At 43.0% G+C, this 20372-nt stretch overlaps 1 protein-coding gene across 1 annotated transcript in view; it reads right to left on the bottom strand.

Annotated features, from left to right (window-relative positions):
* PCSK7 (proprotein convertase subtilisin/kexin type 7) overlaps positions 1–20372 on the bottom strand; it is a 1762277-nt gene that overhangs the window by 1678558 nt on the left and 63347 nt on the right. The window contains exon 2 of the mRNA XM_044080959.1: positions 16544–17087. Within this exon, the coding sequence (XP_043936894.1) occupies positions 16544–17074 (531 nt within the window). The 5' untranslated portion in view covers positions 17075–17087. The remainder of the gene's footprint in view (positions 1–16543; positions 17088–20372) is intronic.

The raw sequence follows: 20372 nt of genomic DNA, 5'->3' as shown, positions 1-20372 counted from the left end.
TTTAGCAATACCCGAGGCAGAAGAGGAGGGAAGGCATATCCCAAAAGATTCCTCCAGCTGAAGGACAGGGCATCCACTTTCCAAGCTGTCTTGTGGAAGGACCTGGTGCAAAAGAGAGGCAACTAATGGTTGAGATGGGAAGCAAACAGATCTATCTGAGGACAGCCCCAAACTGCAGTTATCTTGCTGAATAAGTTGGGGTCCAACATCCGTTCATGAGGATCCAACATGTTTCTGCTTAAGCTGTCTGCTAAGAGATTTTGTTTTCCTGGAATGAATTGTGCCTGTAGATCCAGATTCAAATTTAGGGCTGTATCCCATAAGGTCATGGCAAGTCTGCAAAGTGGGTAAGAGTGAGAGCCCCCTTGCTTGTTTATGTACCACATGACTGTGGTATTGTCTGTTCAAATTAGCAGAGGTCCTGGCTTCAAGAGAGTCTGGAAGGCTAGAAGAGCATTTTGGACTGCTAACATTTCTTTCAGGTTGATGTGCCATAGAAGGTGTTTGTTTGTCCAAGAACCCTGTTGGCATTTGTCTAGAAAATGAGCTCCCCATGCATAATCCAAGGCGTCCGTGGTTATGATCTGAGCAGGTTGAGGTAGACGAAAGGGCTTGCCTTCGTTCAAAACACACTCCCTGGACCACCAAAGGAATTTCTTCTGGAGGCAGGGAATCAGTGGAATCATTGTATCCAGACTGTGGCAATGTTGAGACCATACACTCTTTAGGTACCATTGAAGTTTCCTCATGTGAAGCCTCGCATTTGGAATCAACAGAATGCAAGAGGCCATGTAGCCCAGAGCCTGCAGGAATTTCCTTGCAGTGAGCCGAGTCAACGCTGCCAAGGTCTTGAAGATTGAAGCCAGCTGTAACTGTTTTTCTGGAGTGAGGAAGGCCTTCTGTAAACTTGTGTCCAAAAGGGCTCCCAAGAAGGTCATTCGTCGAGAAGGAATCAAATGTGACTTTTTTGTGTTCACTGAGAATCCCAGTAGTAGGAGAAGGCGTTGAACAAAATGTAGGTGTTGAAGTAGAAGGTCTTTGCTGTCTGCTTGAATTAAACAGTCATCCAGATAGGGGTAAATCTGAATCCCCTATTGTCTGCAGTAAGCCACTACTGGAGCCAGGCATTTGGTAAAAACTCTGGGCGCAGTAGATAAGCCAAATGGCAGTACAGAGAATTGGAAGCGTCTCAAGCCTGCCTTGAATCTGAGGTACTTTCTGCAATGTTTCCTTATGGGGACGTGTAAGTAAGCCTCTTTTAAGTCCAATGTTACCATCCAGGCATCTTGTGAGAGCATTGGAAGAAGTTGTTGAAGTGTAAGCATCTTGAATTTTGGAATTTCCAAAAAGGTGTTTAATGTTGAGAGGTCCAGAATAGGTCTCCAGGAGTTTTGTTTTCTTGGGACCAGAAAAAGTCTTGAGTAAAAACCTTTCCCCACCTCTAGAGGTGGAACAGGTTCTATGGCTCTTAAGGCTAATAAAGCGTCCACTTGATTTAAGGCCTCTGTCCATTGATGTTTTGGCAGATCTGGCCAGCCGGAATGCCTTGGCAGAGAGTGAAAGTGGAATCTGTAACCTTTCAAAATCACGTCTAACATCCATTTGTCCTGGGTAATGTGAGTCCAATTTTGGTAAAAAAGAGAAAGTTTTCCTCCGAGAGGGGCATCCAGGGAAAGAGGACCTGAAGCCCAACAGAGGGAGTCATTGAGTCTGCTTTCTTTGGGTTTGAGATCTGTCTTCTCCCCTTCTGGGTGATGAAGCAGTCCACTGTCTAGATCTGTAAGAGGCCTGAGCCTGCGCCCGACCTCTGGAGCGTCTAAATCTTCCCCTTTGAGGCCTGTCAGAGGAGGGAAAAGACCAATTTTTGGAGGGCCAATTTCTGGAAAATCTAGGAGGCTGTACTTGCAAGAAATCTTTAACAGTCTGCATAGACTTGGCTTTTTCTTCCATCTTTTTAATGACTTCCTCAACCTTAGACCCAAATAAGACATCCTGCTGAACAGGGGCATCAAGCAATTTTGCCTTAACTTGTTCAGGTAAATTCTGCTCACGAAGCCAAGCATGTCTCCTGATAACAGTACCAGAGGCAGCGAGCCACAAAAACAGTAACAAACAAAACTAACTTAAACTTGTTAACCACAATTGTAATAGCACATCTTGTCCTGTCTTCAGTTTGTCGCAGGCTTTGAAGGAAAACTTTTAAATTTTAAAGTGAAAAAAACTGTTGGAAACTTAAAAATGTAAACATGTGAAACTGGCAATTTAAAGCTCTAATAGAAAGGTAGTATAAACCTTAACCTTTTGCTGTCCAAGGCCAAACGAGAATCCTTTTCAGGGGATAGGGATTCTTAGAGGAGGTGGCCTTAGCAGCCTTGGAACCCATCAGGCTTAGAAGGAGAGGCGTGCATGGGGCGGGATTCAAGTTAGCTTCTTTCAGAGAAGCATCCATCCACAATGTACAGACAGAGGAATAGGCAAAGGCCCTGGGGAGAGGAAGAAGAAGAAATTCTGAGTCTTTTTGGAAGCAGAATAATCCTGACCTTCCTGCAAGGTCCAAAGAAAGAGAAATCTTCAGGGGAGAGGCAGAGAACACAATCCTCTGGCATCTGATCCTCATATGGAGGAAAAAAGAGTAATCAATCATATATATCCCTGTAACAGGCCTTTTATCAGGAGGAGGGTGAGAGCCTAATCATAGTTAAACAAATCCTCAGCCATATGTGTGAAGGGCCTGAAGACCCCCAAGAAGCCGTACCTGCACAGCGTTCAAAAGTTCTGTGGCCATACTCACCATGTGAGTCCGTCATCGGTTCTGAAGTGCGGGAGTGACAGGGGCAACAAAGCACCTCACTGGCGACCACCCGACGCGAAGCTGGCTCGGCTGCCGCTGCGTGTTGCCCCCCGGCCGGAGGCCTGTCCTTGTCTTTGCTTGCTTCTTCTGTAATCGGTAGTCGGTAAGTATCCGATGACATTCTATAATTAAATCAAGTAATTTAAGCCCAATCGTGCTTGAGTGCTGATATGTGCGAGATTAACAGAAGAACAGAGACAAAACTTGAAAGTGTGGTCAGGGCCTAAAGGTAGACTAGTAGAGTGGAATCTTTATCTGAGTATTTGTTTTTCCACACGCTACACAATTATTACTTTGAGAAGAGAAGTAGAAAACTTCGGAACTGACGACAATCACACCACGCCCGGCCAGAGGAAATAAATAGGAAGAAGTGCTGTCGGAGTCAAAAGGGAGTCAAAGGACTTGGGACACTGGAACAAAACTAAGAAGTTGCCTGCTCATTGGAGAGGCAAAGCAATTCACTTGAGGAATACCCTACCAATGAACTACGTCCAGAAACTCTTCTCCATGAAGTATCCATTTGTGAGGCTGTGTCCTGGACCTATTGAGAGAATTTGCAACAAGACTGCATTCTGAAGGTAAACAGACTGCCTAGTAGACTCGCCTGCAGACCACTGGCCATTTCCCCATGCTTGAAGGGCTAGTCTGCAAAGAAGGTAAGACTTTCTGCTTCCTCGTTTGTTGACTGCGGTGTTGTCTATATAAACATTTAAGGGACCTGGCACCTAGAAGGAGTGGAAAGCTTGAAGAGCCAGAATGAGAGCCCTCCTTTCCTTGAAGTTGATATGATCCACTATCTGCAGAGACCAAATGCACGGAGCCTTCAAGGTGCCTGAAGCAGCTCCCCACCCCAATTCTGATGCATCTGTGAAGAGGTCCTGAGACAGCTGTGGAGGTTGGAAAGGAACATCTGGATTAAGAGACATCTGCTGAATACACTAGTGAAATTCCAGTTTGAGACAGGGACAGCAAAGGAACTAGATAGTTTAGCGGGTGGCAGTGTTGAAGCCACACTGATCTTAAATACCACAGAAACTTTCTCATATGAAGTCTGGCTCAGGGAAGTATAGGAATGGTAGAAACCATGTACCTTACAGCCCCTAGAAACTTCCTGGCCAGAAAACAAGACAGGGGAAGCAGGTAAAGAAAGTAATTCATGAGAGACAAAAGCTTGGAGGCAGGGAGAGAGGCTAACACTGGAACAGTTTGGATCCTGCAGCCTAGAAAAATAAGATTCTCAGATACAGTCAATATTGACTTCTGAAAGTTGAAAGTGAATACCAGTGTAATAGAACCTGGATAAAATGTAGATCCTGCACTAGCTTGGCTTGGGATGGTGCCTGAAGCATGAGGCCATACAGATAAGGAAATATCCAAATACCCTGAAGCCTGCAAAATCAACCACTGAAGCTAGGCATTGGGTGAATAGCCTTGGAGCTTTTGAGAGCCCACAGTGCAAAGCAGAGAACAGAAAGTGCAAGGAATGCAAAGATTTCCTGAATAGAAGGTGGATTGGAATATGAAAGTAGGAGTCATTTAGGTCCAAGGAAACTAGAAAGGCCTGGGGAAGCAACAGAGGAAACAGAGTATGAAGAGAAAGCAGTCAGAAGTATGGCACTACGCAAAACGTGTTCAGAAAGGAAATATCAAAACAGGTCTCCCAAGACTCCTCTTTTGTGAGAAGCAGAAATATTCTGGAATAAAATCCTAAACCCCTTTCATTCTGTGGAACAGGTTGAATACTACAATGGTCTAAACAGACCCTGTAATACCCCTGGAAAATGAGGAAGTTGTTCTGTAGGAGGTTGAGGGATTCGGGAGAAGGAGGGAAGGGTTTTCCAGGCCATATAGTAACCCTGCTTCACAATGGAGAAAACTCAAGAGTCTGTGGTGATCTTTTGCCACACTGGGAGACAGAGAAAGCCCGAGGGACAACATGACCTGGCCAAGAAGAAGGGAGTACAGAAAGACAGATGGCTGCAGACTTGTCAGGAAAGGCCTGCTTTGGGGGCCTAGATGTTTGAGTAGATATCAGAAAACACATGCACAACTGAGTTAACATGCTGTAATCTTGGGCTGTTGGGCTGAGAGATGGGCGTATAAAAGTGCACTGATTATAATGTACATAGAGTTGAAATGTTTTATAGGTTCATAGGCAAGTATTATGCCAGCTGCCCTTGTGGGCCATATTAACCATAGCCAATTTCCCTTTTTCTGCTCAAAATAACCTATCCTATTTAGTTACAGATTGGCCTCACCCATCCCATGGTCAGTATTTATATATACCCCTAATGAGAACAACTGGGATAATACCATAGATAATTTGAGAGGACCCATACATAGGAGAAAGCATTTAGGAGCTGCATCTGTCCAACAGTAGTACAGGGGAAGTCCTGGGGTACATTTTCTACTTCCCATATACAGATCTAAATCACACTTGGAAATGGACAAGGGTGAACTCTATTTTATGTGGCTAGAGAGATTCTGTTCACTAGCAGTGGTATCCTTTGCAAAATATACCCGCTCCTCTAAACCATTTTGTTGATATTGCAGAAGAGGTTTAGATTCCTAGACCAAGTTCTTCTTATGCCACTTAACTTGCTGAAGTACAGTAACTCCATCAGTAATAGGTTGGTGGATGCCTTGTATGCCAGACACAGGTCACCTCTTAGCAGATTCCATGATACAGAGTATAGTGACAGGGCTTTGAGTTAGTCTATGTAGGACATGTTTAGCCCTTGTATTTTTTTAGTAAGATATCTCTGTAAGCGTTCCAGTTGCTGCATTTGTCTAGAGATCACATGCCAAAGGGGGCATTATGAGGGCTGCGTAAAGGGGAACAATGATATCCCTAAATCTACACACAATCCCTTTGTTTATAAGCTATGAAGTACAGAAGGACTTTCTTACAAACAGATAGCATGTTGGTCAATAGTTAAAAGTTATTTTGGTTATGTCTCCTCTTAATTTTGCACAGGTCAATGTCCGGATAAATGCTCTTGGCTTAATCTAACAAGTTCTTTGTTTAAGCAAGTGGGTTTTAAAAATAAGAGAACACTTTGCAAAAATGCTCAACATGAGTTGAGACATCTGTAGTGGAGGGCAGTAGTTGTACATTATGTTCTTATGTTTTCATAATGGGAGGGCAGCTGTATATTATACTATTAAGTTTCCAGGTTAAGGCAATAAAACTCAACAGTTCTGGACATTACTTGCCGAGTGAAATGTAAAAAGGTGCATAGGCAAGCAGGTTAGTAAAAAATAAAGTTTGAAATTATTGGAAATTAATAAGAGACAACAGCTTTCCTGTTACCCAAATACTTCAATGCAGTTGCAAAACCAGGTATAAATAGGTTTTATTTAAGGATAGTCAGCGCACTTTTTCTTAAGGTTAAAGGTTAGTTTTCTGAAATCGTACAAGCTGTTTTTCACATCTGGGAGGTGAATAAAGATAAGACAAGTACAGACAGTAATTAGTGTAAGCAGAAGCAGAGGCTGCAATATATATCCCTTAACCTAAAATTTAGGTTAACCATGTTAAGTAATGCCTCTGGGTGCAGCCAATTTGGGACAATTGTTCCTACCAGGAGAGTTAAACTTCATTATTTGACAATGTGCACAGTTCTGGTGCATTTGTTCTAAGTTTAAAGGTTATAGGGGTGTTCTGGGGGGGTTGTTTTAATGAAAACCCTCAAACAAACAAAAAAAAAAAAGTCTTCTATAATACATGACATGGTTTCAAATGGAAAGGACAAGAAACAACTGTATAAAGGATCAACTGCCAAACATTAGTGGGTACATGCAACACAAAAGCTGGAAAAAGGCATTTAAAAAAAGCTGTCATGTACAATAGGTGGGAACAATATATTATCCATATCTCCTGAACATGAATGGCCTCAAAAGGTATAGCTAAAAAGTTAAGAGTATTTAATTAAAGATACAAAGAGTGCAAATAGCAATGCTACAGGAGACACATTTGACATGAGCATGCAAATTTGATAAAGAAAGGAATTCTGATGAATATCCATCCTGAAAATCCGAGACAAAGTAAAACTGGAGTGCTTATACTAATTACTAGAGGAGTTCCACTAGTGATAGAAGAGAAGAAAAGATAATAATGATAGATTGGTGGTAATAAGGGGCTACAGGTAAGAAAGAAGGGTTACTCTGGCATGTATTTATATTCCACCTAAAACTGCTATTGTGAAGCTTAACATTTTGGGAGAAATCAGCTTTCAGCAGGGAATATTACTTAAAGGTGGGGAATGGAACTTGATTTGGAACAGTGAGGATGGCTGAGGGACCTAGAAGGGAACAGAAAAGTCTACATTTCTGTAGAAATTTATTAAAATATTTGGTATGGAATATACAAATTCAATAGTAGGAATTCAACAGAAAATTTACATATTATCCCCCAAGGTACAATAACTGGTTAGACTAGACAAATTATATTTCACAGGAACATGTGCATTTAATTGAATGCTTTGACACACATCCAATAACTATTTCAGATCAAGCGCCAATAACAACTAAGGTAAAAATGAGACCCTGATGTTTCCACGGTTCCACTTGAAACCATCGAATGTTCAGAACATCGAAATTCTGATCATCGAGACCAGAACATCGATGTTCAGAACATCGATTGTTTAAAGTTAACCACAGAAAAAGAAATAAACATTCAAAAACTATTTTATGCAGGGGGGCTTTGCCCCCCTGCACCCCCCACTTTAATATTCCAACACTGAGATCGCACTACAGTGGGGTAAGGGAAATTTCCCATTTACCGCTATATGCGGTAGCACTAAACTGGAGATTTCCCGTACCCTACCTGCAATGCCAACACTCAGATGGAACACACACACACACACACACACACACACACACACACACAACATGCAGGGCACTTTGCTGCCCTGCATATACACCCAAAAGTTAACATTTTTACTTACCTGGCACTTCCACTTTGAACCTTCGATGTTCTGAACATCGATGTTCTGGTCTCGATGATCAGAACTTCGATGTTCTGAACATTCGATGGTTTCAAGTGGAACCGTGTCCACACCTGTTAAAAAGAGAGGAATTTAAGGAATGGGTAGTCAAAATTGTTCAACAGTTACTGAGGAAGAAATTTCTTCAGAAGTTATAGCCAGGGAGTGGGAGAAAATGAAAGTGGAGTTTAAAAATAGGGTAGAAATAAACAATAAAAAAAACAAAAAAAAACAGAGATATGGTTAAGAAGTAACAAGAAATATTTAGAGGGGCTGACAAAGGTTAAAGTATTGCAGAATACAGGGATTCTCACAGAACAAGAGGAGGTGCAAGTGAAGTGTGCTAAAGAAAAAAATAAGGAAGTAGCTGGATAAAATGCATGAATTTAGAAAGATTGCTGTTAAGCAACTGTTTTTGATAACTCCAGAGCATAAAAAAACTTTTAGCACAACAACTTTAGCAACAGAAAGTAGAAAAAAAAAAGTTATGTCTTACCATAATGTTCCATCTGAGTTGTTGATCTTCCATTCATCACGGATGGCTACGGTTCCGAACCCTCAGAACAGAGTTGACCAACTACCAAGCTAGCGTACACAAAACTCTCAAGCCATGCTACTACCCACAATGCCCTTCATCTCATACCTCAGATAGAGTTTGCAAAACATATAGTAGAAACACATATTAGAAACAGAAATAAAGGCAGAGGTCATCTCTGCGCAAACACCCTAACACACCAAAATTACCCGAAGATCCGCCAGGAGCCTTTGGCGGGGGATGGTGGGAGGGTGTGATGAATGGAAGAAGATCAACAACTCAGATGGAACGTTATGGTAAGACATAACTTCTTTATTTGAAGTGGTTAATCTTCTTCCATTCCTCACTCATGGGACAGAGTCCCTAGTTAATACAGAATCTGGGTGGCCCTCATGGAAAAAAATTCTGGAGAGCCATAGAGCCAAAGGCAGCTCTTCACCTGGAGATCAGATCCAATTTGTAATGCTTGATAAAGGTATGGGGTTTTGCCCAAGTAGCGGCTGCACAAATATCATCCATGGAAGCCCTAGCCTGAAAGGCGACAGAAGCGGCCACAGCTCTAGTGGAATGAGATTTAATGCAGCCAGGAGCCAATTCCTCCTCCAGAGAATAAACAAAGGAGATGCAATCCCCAAGCCGTTTAGACAAGGTAACCTTAGACACTGCCGATCCCATCCTAGAGCCCGCAAAGGCAACAAAAAGCTGATCGGACTTACGAAATGACTTTGTCCTATCCAAATAAAAACGTAACTGTCTGTGGACATCCAAGTAATGGAGACAGTATTCCCCTGTGTTGGTATAATTAGGGAAAAACACGGGCAACTCAGACTGATCAATAGAGAATTCCAAAACCACCTTGGGTAAGAAAGTGGGATTGGTGCGAAGTGATACTCTGTCCTTATGGAAAATCAAATAAGGACTCTTAATGCATAATGCCTGCAGCTCTGATACATATCTGGATGAAGTAACCGCCACCAAAAACAAGGTCTTCCAGGATAGAAATTTCATATCATAGGTTGCAGCTGGCTCGAAGGGAGGTACAGCCAAAGTTTGAAGCACCCTAGACAGATTCCATGATTCCACAGGTTGCCTAATGGGAGGTCTAGAATGAACAATCCCCTTCAAGAAGGTATTACGCAGACGAGAACATATAATAGGAATTCCGTCTGAACCACCATGGAAATTGGAGATGGAAGCTAGATGCATCTGAATCGTGGATACAGAAGCCCCATTAAGGAAAAGCTCGGTCAGGTATTGAAGAATCGTAGCTATTGGAACAGAAACAGGATCCAGAGACAGCTCTTGTGCCCACAAGGAAAAGTGTTTCCACTTGTCTTTATAAAAGTTTTCTGGTAGAAGGTTTATGGGAGGCCAAAATAATATTCCGTACCGGAGAAGAGAGTGATTCAAGCCTGGCTACTAACGGAAGTGGAGCAATCAAGCTGTCAGTTTGAGTGTGGTCAGATTTGGAGATGACAACCCTTGGGGGTGAGAAATGAGATCTTGACGGAAGTCCAGAATCCAAGGTGGTCGGAGCAGGTGTGGCTGAAGGAAGGGGAACCAAACCTGTCGAGGCCGGAACGGAGCAATGAGAATCATTCTGCTTCTCAACCAAGTAGCTTTCCTTAAGACCAAGGGTATCAGGGGGGTGGGAAAATAAGCGTGCAGGAAACCCGCGGGCCAATCATGAGTCAGAGCATCTCTCGGGGACTCCACCTGCGGAGGAAAGAGGGCAAAGTAGCTGCTGCACTCCGTATTGGAGGGGGAGGCAAACAGATCACAGCAAGGCCGGTCCCAGCGGCTGAAAATTTTCTCCGCCACTCTCGGGTTGAGAGACCACTCATGAGGAAGCAGGATGCATCTGCTCAGCCTGTCCGCAATCATGTTGGAACTCCTCGGGATGTGTGTAGCAATCAGGAAACGGTTGGAAGCTATCGCCCACTGCCAAATTCTCATAGCTTCACGACAAAGGGAGGTAAGATCTGGTCCCTCCCTGCTTGTTGATGTACCAGACCACAGGGATGTTGTCGGACTGGATAGCAATCGGTCCGAGAGGAAGAAGAGGATGGAGAGCTTGTAACACCAGTAACACAGTTGTGAGCTCTAGAACGTTGATGTGTAATTTGACTTCGAGGAGACCACGTGCCTTGAACAGATTTTCCCTGAAAGTGGCCCCCCACCCTATCAAGGAAGCATCCGTAGTCACTGTGGCGTTGGGCTGAAGGAGGTTGAAAGGGGCGACACCAAAGACTTTCATCCATTCTCATCCACCAGAGAAGATCCTGTTTACAGAGATCAGTGATGAGGATTAGTGTGTTCAAAGGATGATGATTGTGTATCCATTGAGTGTGAAGAAGCCACTGTAACATTCACATATGAAGTCTGGCCAAGGGAACAATGGGAATGGCTGCCGCCATGGAACCCAAAGCCTGCTGAACTTCGCTTGCAGACACTTTCCTGCAGTCGAGTATCACTTGCACTTGTGTTCTCAGTCTTAAGATCCTGTGATGAGGAAGAGATACTAGGCCGAGCTGAGTGTTGAACATACACCCTATGAATTCCAGTTGTTGTGAGGGCTGAAGGTTTGATTTTTCCCAATTGATAGTAATACCCAGAGACTCCACCAAAGACAGAGTGTAGCGAAGGGCCCTGGTCAGTAGATGCTCTGTGAGGCGGAGAGGAGCCAATCATCCGGATAAGGAAACACCTGGAATTCGTAAAGTCTCAAGTGAGCTGTCACCACTGCTAGACATTTCGTGAGCGCTCTGGGGACCGTCGAGAGACCGAGAAGGCAGGGCTCTGAATTGAAAATGATTGGCTCCCAGCTAGAAGCGCAAGAGTCTTCTGGAACATTTGTCCATTTTGATGTGGTAATATGCATCCCGGAGATCTAGATAGCACATCCACACACCCTCCCGAAGGCATGGAAGGGTGGACTGGAATAGTGACCATGCAAAACTTGGTCTGTATGACTGACTCATTCAAACGACTGAGATCCAGGAAAGCCCTCCATTCTCCCATCTTTTTTGGCACCAAAAAGAGTCTGGAGTAGAACCCTAATCCGCATTGATCTGGGGGGACCTTTTGGATGACTCGCTTTAGAAGAAGCTTCTTGATTTTGGAAGCTGCCTCCTCCCTTTAACTGGGTGGTACGTCGGGAAGGGAGAATTGAGGTCTTGGAAAGGATTTGAGAGGAATGTGACAGCCTTTGGTGATAATTCTCTGCACTCAAAGATAGTCAGTAATGGAGGAGACCAGGCTGTTTGGTGCAGAGAAAAACGTGGCCCGACTGCTTCCAGAGGAAAGCAATCGAGCAATTCTTCAAGAGCGCTGATAGGGCCTACCAGAGAAAGAATCTCTGGAGCCCTGATCACGGTAACCCCCTCTGCCCCTAAAGGGGTGTCTTCCACCGTCGGACCCCCCTCTGCCTATGAAGGAGTCCTCACCACGTGCGTCACAAAAGAAACCTTGCGACTTCTTGTGCCACAACTTTCCAATTCTCTGGTTCCTGGAAAAGGAACGCTGAGGTTTGGAGAAGTGCAGGCCCACGGCAAACAAGGTCTTTCTGTCCTGCTCGCACCTGGCCAAAATATCCTTGACCTTAGAACCAAACAGCGCAGAGGGCTCAATAGGGACATTCAAAAAGGAAGACTTGAAGGAATCTGGCAGGTCAAAAATCCGCATCCAGGCATGATGTCGGACAACCACACCAGCGCCTGCTGCTCTCGCTGCTCCTTCGGTTGCGTGAGAGCACCTTCATGGAGGAATTTGAAATCGCTTCAAGGGTGGCAAGTTGGGAAGCCACTTTGTCATGTGCTCCATCAGACACTTGACCCGCGAGGCTACCAGAGAGTTCGGAAATAAGGTCTCTCTGGAGTCTCATAAAGTGTGCCAGGAAATTCAGTGAATGCACGGCAAAGGTCGCTGCAGCAAAAACTCGCTTCCCTAACCTGTCCATCACCCGGGACTCCCTGTTGGGCGGATGAACAGCAGGACTCTCTTCCGCCAGGTCCTTCATTGCGGCCGCTGCCACCACCACATCGTCTACTGGCAAGCCTTTTGACCAATGGGGTTGATCCACTGGAGGAGAAAGTACTTCGTCTGATCTCCTGGGGATAGCTTCTACTGAATCCGGACTCTTCCACGCTCGCTGCATGATGCATTTGACCAGCTCATCTGCAGGAGTGGTCACCCAGGAAGTAGTGGGCCGGGAATGGAAAGCTTGAAGGAATACAGATTCCTCCGGGTAAGGGGTGGAAGATTTCCAGTCACCCCACTGACTCAAAATCTCCAAGATATTCCCAAAGGTAACATCGTCAGGGGGTGATCTAGGGGAACCTTCCCCATCATCGTAATTCGTATCCTCGGTAAGGGACTCTTCAGGTGAGTCCATGTGTTTTCTTTTGCACACCCACTTCCGAGGGGGCGCTTCAGTGGGAATGTCTGAAGAGGCCTCGGAGAGGGGGGTGCTTTGGATTACTGGTCCCCTGCTAAGGGTCGACGATGGCTGAGATAGAGGGGAAACCAAAGGCGAAGCTGAAGGAGGCGGATTGCTAGCTGCCAGCACCCTTTCCATAATCTGGAAGGCGGGCCCACCAGATGAGGGATGAGAGCCCAGAACTGAAGAGGACTCTGAATGGCCCACCTCCAAGACTGGAGTTTGAAAGGGTTTTGGTGCAGATATAACTCTTGGATCTGACACAGGAACTGAAAACGTAGTCAGTGCCGGGGTTGGAACACAATATTCCACCCCCAAAGCAAGGTGGGCTGCAGTCGGAACTGACACCCACCAGGGCTTAGATGCTTCAGGCATCATAGTCTGTGCCAAAGGAAGAGCTCCTGTTGAAAGCAATGGGCAAGGGGACCTTGGAACCGAAGGATCCCCATCAGGCGAATATGAAGGAGTCGAAGGAGGAAAATTCCCAACACCCAGAGCGGAACAGGGTCTGGAGTTTCCTCTTGCAGTCAGTACCTGATCCACGAGACGAACAATGTCCATTTCGGACACGGTCCTGGCAGACCTAACCGATATCCCGGAAGGGGGTTCAGGCCAGTCCAGAAAGGGACTGTAGGCTTGTCCGGCAAACTGATCCACAGACGATGAATACCTGGTCCGTGGTAAAGAACTCAACGGAGCTGAGAATTCTGATTTGACTTGCATAAAAGGTAAGGTCGGCACCAAGAGGAGACTCAGAGCCGAAGTCACAATCGGGGTAGTAGTCAAAATCGGATCAGAGGTCGGAGCAGATGTCTGCAAGGGTGAGGTCGGTGCTGAGGAGTCCAGAATCAGACTGGTCGGAACCAAAGTAATCAGCGGTTCAATAGATGTCGGTGCCGAGCCTTGAACCGATAAATCAGACTTCCCAGTAACTGCACTCGGGGCCAAGATCAGTGGCACCGAGGCAGCGAGCCGATGCTCGGAGGAAGTACAGGCCTTAGATCGATGATTCTTGCCCCTGTCACCGGCCGGTGAAGAGGGGTCTGAACGGGGACGCTTCTTGTCCTTGACTGGAGGGTTTGAGACCTCCGCAAAAATAACCTCTGAGAAAGGAGAGGAAAGCAATCCTTTCAGAATCAATTTGCTGTGCCGTTCATTCAACGTCCGTTGACTAAAACTCACACAAATATCACATGGGGGAGTCGCAGAAAGGTGCAAAACGCCCAAAAAATAAATGCATTTAAAATGCAAGTCACTGTTAGGTAATTTACCACTGCATGACATACAGTGTTTAAAACCTGCAGTACCATTTTCTCGGACATACTAGCACTCACTCAGACAAAAGAAGAGAGGGAGAGAAAAGCAAGACTACCAGCAATGGTATGAAGAGTTACCACGAGGGTGGTAAAAAGTAAGGGAAGGCAAGAAAATACCAACAATGGTAAGAAAAGGAATACCTATGGGTAGAGCTAGACTATGAGAAAGACACTAGTAAAAAAATTATTGGAGAAATACACAGTTTATAAAGTCAAAACTACTTAGCTGGAGAGCTCAGTGAAAATGCTGCTATATGGCTGTGTGGCAAACGAGATCTGAGATATGGGATGAAGGGCATTGTGGGTAGTAGCGTGGCTTGAGAGTTTGGTGTACGCTAGCTTGGTAGTTGGCCGACTCGGTTCCAAAGGTTTGGAACTGTACCCATCAGTGAGGAATGGAAGAAGATTAACAACTTCAGATGGGTAGTTTCCAAAACACAGGGAGCCTAGAACAAGAAAAATACCCAAGATCCTGTAGGGGTATTACAAATATTTTGAACATTTTATGAAAATTTGTATAAAACAGAGGAATATGGAAATCAAGAAAAAGCACAAATTGAAGTATTTGTGTAAAACATACAGGTAGATGAGGCTCAATACTTAACAGTCAAGACACACAAACCATGAATTGGAACAGGGACAAATTCCACTAATAACACAAAAAATAGTCCACGAGATGCAGCAGTGTAGAAAAATACTAGGCAGCAACAATTCAGTCCCAAATACATGAAACTTTAATAACAATAACACAAAGTTAAACCATAAAAATCAGAGAAGTTGTGGTCTGTAATTAATAAAAGAGAGACTAAGGATTTTATCTGAGATGGGGTGAGTGCAAGTGGGATAAGCTGATCCAACAGAACAAGGTGGTTTAGGATTACATAATTTTAGGAGATATTTAAAGCTACACAGTTAAGGCTCATATACATAACAGAAGCTGTAATTCCTACTGGAAAGGGATGATGATGAAGCGGGGGAAAATGAAAGTATTAAGGATACAGCGGGATATGGATGTTGATCCATATTGAGAATAACAGTAGCCATACAAAATATTATGTTCATAAAGTAGTAGAAAGCATTCCAAGAACTAAGCCAACATGAGAATGGAAAAAGTAGATGTTGCTGATACGGCTGACTGCAATTACTGGTACAGAGAATAGGCAAGAGGGGTCTGCAATTTACTGGAGAAAACTGGCAATGGAACCAATGTACTGGAGGCAAATAAAGGAGGGAAAGGTAACAGAATGGGAGGCCAAGAAGACATTTGGACTGCAGGCTACAGACTACCTTCCCTATCAGGGATTGAGAGAGTACAGGCAAACAAATAGGAATAGTGGAATCCTAAGTGAAAGACCTGCTCTGGTAGAGTTTTCAGTTGTATCTAGAACAGAAGTTGCTGTTAAAAAGGGATAAATAGTAGGGCACACAAAACACTGCACTACAACTAGAAGAGAGTTATTCAGAGGAGGAGGTTAGAAAAGATTGGGAATAAAGACTGGATAAGCAATTCACAAGGAAACAACGGGAGGACATATGTATGGATGCCAAATATGCAAAGTCTAAAAGACTTAGGATTTTTGCTTTAAGTGTTTGCATAGATATTACTATACCCGAAGCAGACTCTAAAGATTTTTTCCTCGGGTAGATGACAAAATGTTGGATGTGTGATGGGGAAGAAGGACTTAACTGGGAACATATGTTTTGGGAGTGTAAGGAGTTGGCAGACTTTAAAAATTCCGTACAGAGTACTCTGTCAGAAATATTGGGTGAGCAAACGGGGGTGACTAAGGAAATTATTTTTGTTTTAGTTAGGAAATAGGATACAAATTGCCTAGGCATAGTAAGGCTTTGTTAAGTTTAATTCTGATGGTTGTAAAAAAGCATTTAGTAGAAAATGTAAATTAAAGTATAAATATCTAAACCAACTGTATTTGAAGAATTGAATATTGTAACAGAGCTAAAAGAACTGGAATTGGGATATTTAGAAATTGTATGGAGCTAAATACATAGAAAAAAAATTAAACTATGGAACAATACATGCAGAATAATGTTTTGGAGGAAGAGTGAGATTTAAGGGAAGGTAGGAATTCAGCAATTTATGTAATGCTGGATTGATATAATTGTACAAAAGAATATACATTACTTACAATGTTTGTAACTGGGAATATGTTAACATGGTTCATGTTCTTCTATATAAAATGTAGATTTGCTTATATCTTATAATTCAATAAAAATGGTAAAAAATAAACACTCCATACATATTCCTTCAAAGATATTTTATTATTCTGCAACTCATTAACTGCCTGCTGTTCACTGTGTCACCAACTTATGTGACCCCTACACCTATACCACTTTTTACCCTATCCATTCTACCAATCACTTCTACTCATTAATTGCTTCTTTAAATAGACTTACCAAGTGCCATTGCTGGGGATATTTGGGATCATTAAAGTGAAGACTGCGCTTTGTTCTTTTTAGAAGTTTTTGTTCCGCATGCCACCTTACATTATCATGCTTCGTAAGGATTTCATCTGCAGACCTCCTAATTCTCTCAACTTCGTCCTCTCCAAGATTCTGGCATGCAAGAGCAAACAGATAATGGCCTTCCAACTCGCCAATCTGACCTCGGTTTTCCAGGCCAGCTGCTTTAGCCAGTTTATTAGCTAGTCTTTCCAGATCTTCCTGATCATCTGAGACAGTGTCACTTGGGAAATGTATGTGGACAGCCCATGTCATCTCCCCAAATTTCTTATTACTTTCACAGTTTTGTTGGTCCTGTTTGGATTGGGAGTTAAGTCCTGGATTCTGCATAACTGAGGCAGAAGTGCAGATTTGCTGCGTTAATAGTTGAGTCCAGACTAAAGCAGTAAAAAGGCACCAGTAGGTATACAGTGTGATCCTCATTACAGGGCTCCATAATGTTTTTTTCCATCTGAAATGATGCATCAGACTGGGTTCACTGCAAAAATAATAAAGACCATATTGAAGTTACTCAACACAAAAACAAAGGCTATAATTTCTACTGCAAATATATATTTTCTGTTTTGTGATTTACTACAACAGTTTCAATGTATTGCACAGATAAATACAATTCATATTTTGGAATATAATAAAAAACACTACATCAGGTACAAGACGCAATGCAAAAGGTTCCAGAACTGTAGAGAGTAAAGTAAAAGCTGCTAAAGACCCAGCCAGTAACACCTATTTAACTGCATGACTTTACAATTACATTAAGAGTCATAAAGCAGCTTGTGATACAAGACGATAGTTTGATTTAGATCTTTATGAACTTGAGACTGGGAACAGAATCAAGATGAGAAAGCATCAGTCTTAATTTAACACATCTTATCCATAGCAATTGACAAATCATTAAATTTTACACAGGATATATTAAGTTGCATTTTAACAAATAAAAGAAGTGATATGTTCTGCATCTCTTAAAATACATTACATAACAGTGGAACAAACAAGGGTGACTGACTATTGCTGGGTAGTCTTGCTCTGAAAAGCAAGAAGATTAAATAGCAAGGTTGGGGAATTTTAAGCAGAAATGTAGGATGGAAGGAAGAACATTACTGGTATCACAGAAACACATACCAATGATAAAGAAGTGACACACACACACACACACACACACACACACACACACACACACACACACACACACACACAGTCTGTAACTGCTACGGAAAGTTTGCTGTAGGGGCTGTGAATGCTGTCTAGGTTAAGGCACAGTTAGCAAGGGAAGGGTGTCATGCTGCAGAGATGGTAGGGCAGAATGGGAACAACATTGGACAGACACAATAACAAACTGGAAGTACCAGAATGGCTACTTTTCAGAATCCTCAGAGATCTGGCCAATGTACTGATGGATATCTGGCACATCATTAGCTAGTACAGAATGTTAGAATACCACAAAATAGCAACTATGGTACCCTTCTATGGGGGGGGGCAGAAAAAATCTGGTAACTACATGTCAGTGGCAAGAGGGGGTCATGACATGGAGGTGTCCAAGTACAGGTTGTTCAGGAATGACACAAAAAGCTGAGATTATGTGAAATAGCATTTAAAGGATATTACATGTGAAGTCTGTGGGGAGGAAGGAAAACAAATCAAGAACAGGGCAAGGCTGCAATCGGCTTTAAAATATCTATAGTGTACAATGAAGAATGTCCAGAAGTTGTCAGTTAAACTTGGTTTAGATTCATGACTGGCTTAGAGGGGAACTTGACAGCACCAGTATAGGTAGTCCAACTGGATGTTAGCAAAGTTTCTGATTTGGACCCACTGAGGACACTACAGGAAAACCTGAGTGAATGGGAGAGAACCAAGACTGAGGAATTGGACAACTTCATGCCCGAATCGTAATATACAGAGGGACAATGTCAGGAATTTGGAAAGTGACTAGTGTAATTTCATAGGGCTCTGTAATTGGTCCTGCACACTACAGTGTGCTTGTCTCCAAAACATCTGATGGAATACGGATCAGCATCAACCTCTTTGCTGATGACACAAAAAAGGGGGAAAGTTTAGCAAAGGCAGTGGGAAAGCCAAACAAGTGGATGCAGAAATGACAATAAAAGGTTCAATACAAACAAATGCAAAATATTAATCATTAATCAGGACAACACTGTTGTGAAGCATCAGCAGTGGGAGTGGAAATTATGGCAACAGAGCAGAAGGCATATTGATCACAACTGGACAGGACTGACGAGTACAGGGGCACTACAAACAGAATGCTGGGGTGTATCCTCAAGGGGAGAGATTCCAGAGGAAAAGTAATGCTTCCACTCTGCTTAAAGTGTGGTCTGGCCAAGGTCATGTAATGAGTAGATGCGGATGCCATTTAATGAAAATGACATCAGGCTGCTAGAAGGAAGCAACAAGAAATCTACTACAAAGATCTGTGGGATGACAGGAATGAATATAACCAAGGCTAGAAGACATAAGTGCTTTTCTTCATTTGAAACTGGAAGGGGCAGGAGAAACAAAACACAAGATCACTTCAGAGAAATGTGAAGGTGCCATTCTGAACAGGAAGGGCATGAGGGTGGGGGGAAACAGACACTCCCTGTATCTCCAAAAATATTTTTTTCACAAACAGGAATGGCAATGAACATAGAATCCATACAGACATTCAACATTGTGGGACAAGTGTTAGAATGGTAAATGGGATGGTAGGGATGACATGGAGGCAGAAGGGGCAGACTAGGTAGGCGTATTGTCTCCTTCTGCCATTAAAACAAAACACAGGCACTGTAATTTGTGACGTTGATCTAGAATATGCACTCTACTAAACAGTAACAGTTTGTGGCTTGAAGAAATCTTCTTGCTTTTCAAACTGTAAACAAAATAAAATAGAGGACAAGCAGCCCTTCTCTTGAAAAGAACAGCCAAGCTGTTGTCTGCTGGCTGCTGACATGCAACAAAATAAATTAGGCCTTTGTTATAGCCGAGACTCCCGACTCTATACAGACTAAACTGGGATGTGGCAAGTCCGTGGTGAATGTTTCAACAAGGGGCCCCACGAATTTCTCAAAAATTATAAATACCTTCTCATTTTCCTTCTATACATATACAACTGACTAATAATCTTCCTGTAGCTCTCTATACAATGTGGTTTATTTTCCCTCAGCTTCAAAAGTATTCAATTGACTTAAACTAACTTATCTGCTAAATGAGCACTAAATCTAATCTTGCCCTCCCAGATAAAATCCTTCATATTTATTAGTTACAGTCCACAACTTCTCCTCTGGTTAATAAAAATATGCCTGACCTGTGAATAAAACTAAAGGGATTAAACATGTTTACTGCTTGTATCTTGTACTCCATATCCATAGGCAAGAGCTTCCAGTTTCTCAGCTTTTGAATCATCTCTCGTTTAGTGTCCTCCCACATATCCTTAGCTGCTCCTAATATTTAATTTTAACCTCCCATAAATACTGGTATTGCTGAACCAGTTTGTGTGTGGATGCATAGTTTATAGCTACTGTTGCTCGTTCATCTGCAACACATATAGCAAGAAGGCTGGGGGTTTCCTTTACATGTTTTAATACATAGAAACGGATGGACAGCAGCATCATTAAATACGAACAAACTACTTAACAGACCGACCTTACCTACATACATGCTTACATCTCAGCAGCCAACTACAAAATGGCAGTCAAACTTGCACATGCTCAGTATTTATTGCACTTGTACAAGCCCTTGGATAGAGTCTTAAAGGTATATACACACATAC

Source organism: Protopterus annectens, chromosome 8.part0 (genome assembly GCF_019279795.1).
Source record: "Protopterus annectens isolate FY-2018-M chromosome 8.part0, PAN1.0, whole genome shotgun sequence".
Classification (NCBI taxonomy): Eukaryota; Metazoa; Chordata; order Ceratodontiformes; family Protopteridae; genus Protopterus; species Protopterus annectens.
This window is presented reverse-complemented; position numbering and strand designations above follow the sequence as displayed.